Source organism: Ananas comosus, unplaced genomic scaffold, assembly GCF_001540865.1.
Source record: "Ananas comosus cultivar F153 unplaced genomic scaffold, ASM154086v1, whole genome shotgun sequence".
Taxonomy (NCBI): Eukaryota; Viridiplantae; Streptophyta; class Magnoliopsida; order Poales; family Bromeliaceae; genus Ananas; species Ananas comosus.
The window spans coordinates 1-4,328 of record NW_017892433.1 but is presented as its reverse complement, the minus strand read 5'-3'; the positions used below and the strand labels follow the sequence as shown (position 1 = coordinate 4,328).

At 38.9% G+C, this 4,328-nt stretch overlaps 1 protein-coding gene across 1 annotated transcript; it reads left to right on the top strand.

The window, feature by feature from the left end:
- Positions 1-6: 6 nt before the first annotated feature.
- On the top strand, positions 7-805 carry LOC109705390 (7-deoxyloganetin glucosyltransferase-like). Its single transcript, XM_020226122.1, has 2 exons — positions 7-701; positions 796-805. The coding sequence occupies exons 1-2, from the start codon at positions 61-63 to the stop codon at positions 803-805; spliced, it is 651 nt and encodes a 216-aa protein (XP_020081711.1). The 5' UTR covers positions 7-60.
- Positions 806-4,328: the final 3,523 nt, after the last annotated feature.

Genomic DNA, 4,328 nt, shown 5'->3' with positions numbered 1-4,328 from the left:
GGTCAGCTAACTGATGGGTATCTCGAAACACCGATCGATTGGGTACCGGGAGCGCCGAACATGAGACTACGAGACTTCCCGAGCTTCATTCGAACGCTGGACCCCGACGAGTTCATGGTGCACTTCGTCCTGCACGAGACGGAGCGCACCCCCATGGCGTCTGCTGTCCTCCTCAACACGTTCGACGATTTCGAGCGCCCGGCGCTCGAAGCCATGGCGGCTATCGTGCCGCCCATCTACACCATCGGCCCCCTCTCCCTCCTCGCCCGACGCATCCCCCACGGCCCACTCAGCTCCGTGGGCTCCAACCTGTGGAAGGAGGAGCCCGCTTGCTTAAAATGGTTGGAAAACAAAAGGCCCGGGTCCGTTGTCTACGTGAACTTCGGTAGCATAACGGTCATGACGAACCAGCAACTGATAGAGTTCGCGTGGGGGCTCGCGAATAGCGAGTACGAGTTTCTGTGGATCATCAGACCCGACCTTGTTAAGGGCGACGCCGCGGTGCTCCCGCCGGAGTTTGTAGAGGGGACGAAGGAGAGGGGGCTCATGGCGAACTGGTGCCCGCAGGAGGAAGTGCTTCGCCACCCCGCGGTGGGCGCGTTCCTGACACACAGCGGGTGGAACTCCACGCTGGAGAGCGTGTGCGGTGGCGTGCCGATGCTAAGCTGGCCCTTCTTTGCAGAGCAGCAAACCAACTGCAGGTACTACAAAACAACCGTATTACTCTAAAAACTTAAATCACTGGTAAAAAAACCATACTTAAATTGATTTTAATTAATCATTCATGTTCGGCAGGTACACATGAGCACGGAGTGGGGGATAGGGATGGAGATCGACAACGACGTGAAGAGAAAGGAGGTGGAGGGGTTGATAAGAGAAATCATGGGAGGGGAGAAGGGGAAGGAGATGAAGAGGAGGGCCACGGAGTGGAAGGACATCGCGGCGAAGGCGACGCAGGAGGGTGGTCCCTCTTTTGCAAATTTCAACAAGTTGGTTAACCAAGTGCTGCTTCCAAAAAAAGATGTTGTCTAGATATGTAAGTTTTGAAAGGTGCCATGTATGCAACGCATCATAGTTTAAAAGATAAAGAAAAAAAAAATACTAATTATCTAGGATAAAAAAAAGTAATTTCTATAATTCTCATCCAAGAAATTTACGAGTTACCAATACTAACTAGAATTATAATTATCAGTATTTTTCTCTCCTTTATCTTAGTTGCTCGTCTTTCTCCCAAATTCATCCTCATAGACGAACTAATTAAGTGGAACTAAGTTGGTGATAGCTATAATTTTGGGAATAAATTAAATAAATGGATGTGTTGAAAAAAAAATTTATGGATCTTGGTTAACTTTTTACTTTTGGAGTTACGGTACTTTATGATCTTACCTGATTTTTATTAAGTATTGTTTTAGTATGGATATTCTTTAATTTCCATCAAAGTCTCTTAATTCTCATCTGAATGCGGCTAATACAAGAAGTGAAATGCTTACCATACATAACGTTTAGAGTGCTTGTATTAATAATGCAAAGTATTAATTCCTATATTAACACTTTAATTATTTCTCAAAAAATATTAACACTTTAATAATATACAAGGATAATATTTAAAGAATTACACAAATAAAACTTTTAATACAATATCTACAATGATGGTTTAAACATTTGTGGTGTAAAAATTATCACATACTAATTTAATACGATGAAACGATCCAAAATCCATTGATTAGAAGGAAAATGGAGTTAAATAGAAGATCGTCAACAAATAACTGTCAAATGATATGCATTACTAATAGCAGATGTTTGGAATTTCGGATGTAAAGCTTTTTAAAAATAAATTTTGGATGAGAAATACAAGTATATCATGGTAGCAGATGTTTGTTCATCCAATGCGTCTTTATCAAGTATATCATGGTAGCGGGAATCGAAGAAGTACAGTTGGAGGAGATGGGCAATGACGTCCACGATGTATGGGATAAGTGGAGCCGTACGGATGGTGGTCTAAGTAGGAGAAACGGCCTACCTGCGTTAGCAGCATGCTGGTGGACCATTTGGAAAGCTAGAAACGACCTTATCTTTCGAGACATACAGTTTGACCCAGTAGGTGTGGTGCACAGGCTCAAGTATCTGATCGACTCTTGGAACGAATCTCTTTAATGTTTTTTTTTTTTTTTTTTTTTTTTTTTTTCGTCCTTGCTTGGCCCTCGTTGTCTCACCCCTGTAGCCTAATTCACTTTTTCAATGAACGAAGCAGGTAGCGTGCTACCTATGCTCAAAAAAAAAAAAATTTGGATGAGAAATGTATATAACAAACATTAGATATAATCAAATATGACAAAATTCATGTTAAGTGACGGAATTATTCTTGCGCATACACCTTTTATTCCACAAACGTAGTCCAAGTGAGACGAGGACGCAATACATGCATATAATTTGGTAAGTTTAAGTCCATTTTTATTGGTAGTATTCATTTTTATTTAAAGCCAATTCTGACAAAACAAAAAGCTCTATATGCAAATAATAATATAAACCATTAAAAATTCTAAATTAGAATAAAAATGAAACATCTGGGTTTCAGTGCAACGCAGGGAAACAGGAAACTAGCTTCGACCTGTTTTGATTTTATCTTTTTAATTTGGCATCACGCGGAATTTACCAAAAATACCCTACTTTAAACCAAAAAAAGTAATTGTTCAAAAAATTATTTTTTTCCTAATTAAAAATATGAAACACAAATTGTTGAAGCCGTACCCCATTTTTTCCGACCAAACTTTCGTTCGATTTTTATCCGAGTGGTAACTGTAGATTGCTAACCAACTATTCTAAAAATACGTTCTAGGGCGTACTCGTTGCACTTAAGGGCTCAATTATAACGCTCGCGGTTTCAACCTGATTCTACCCATCTGAGCGTTGGGTCTATTGTTGGGCCTCTTTCAACCTGATTCAACCCATCTGAGCGTTGGGTCTATTGTTGGGCCTCTTGCTGTTAGGTCTCCTATGACGTGCATCCACTCAACTTATTAGGCTTACCCAATTCAACTTATTAGTCATATGTACCGTTAATGCAGCATGTGGGAATCGAACCCGCGCCACTGGCTCTTATACCACTTGTCATATCGTAAATACTAACAAACTATTCCAAAAACACATGCTGATCGAAAAGGCGCATCCATCGCACTTAAGGGCTCAGCCATAGCGCTCGCGAGCTTCGACTTGACTTAATTCATCTGAACGTTAGATCTATTGTTGAGTCTATTGCCGTTAGATCTTTTGTAGACCGCACCTCCGCTCATCTTATTAGGCTCACCCAATTTAACTTATTAATCTTCTAAATCTATTATTACGGAACAGAATGTTAAACCTATTTTAGCATAATAATAAATAGCCAAGAGTAATTGCAGTGGTGCTATGTCAATTTGCATCGTTTTATCTCAATTAAAAAAAAAAAAAAGCATCATCGTCACTGCATCTACTTCGGTTGTGCTCCGGCTCAGCTCGACCCAAAGAAAGAAAAAGAAAATCTCGATTCCCCCATCTTAGTCAATCCCTAGTTCCTATCGTTCGCGGTTGTTATCAGCAGTATCAAAGAATTTTTTGTTTTCCTTATTTTATTTTATTTTATTTTACAGATAAAAAATTTGGGCCTAGTCTTTTGCCGTTCAATTAATAGGTGCGCATCAGAGAGTTTCGACTCAATTCAGATCGATCCACACGTGTTTATGAATACGACATATTTAGTAAAGTCTATGCGTTTACTAGTCAAATAAAGTTAAAAATTATAAAATTTAGTTTTTCGATAGTTTTAATATTGCAGATTTTATCTAATAAAACCGATCGTCGAATCGAATGTCCAATTATCCAAAATAACTTATAAATATATATGTCTACGTACTTTCGAAAGTATTGTAGTCTAATGCTATATGTTAATTCCAAAAACTCGAGCTGTTAAAAAAATACAATCAATTTACTTAAAACATATAGATACAGCGCATACGAATTTCAATTGTAATTTGACCCAATCAGCATCCTGCCATTTCGAACATAACTCGCTCTAACGCAACCTCCTGTCATTTCGAATGAGACTAGGCCTAGCCTATCTAGCTTTCCGTCATAGGACAAAATACTGGCCCTTTTAAGCCGCCAACATATATATTTGAAGAAACATAAAGTTAAAAAAATTATAAATTTTAATTTTTAGATAATTTTAATATTGTTAATTACGTTAAGTAAATTCGACCGCCGAATCGAATGTTCCACTATCGAAAATAACTATTATAGTTAACCTGTGAACTTTTAACAACGGTTGTAGACAAAAGGCATTTTATCTAGCT

Excerpts from the sequence above, each read along its gene's own strand:
- LOC109705390 (XM_020226122.1), top strand. The coding sequence starts at position 61 with ATGAGACTACGAGACTTCCCGAGCTTCATTCGAACGCTGGACCCCGAC.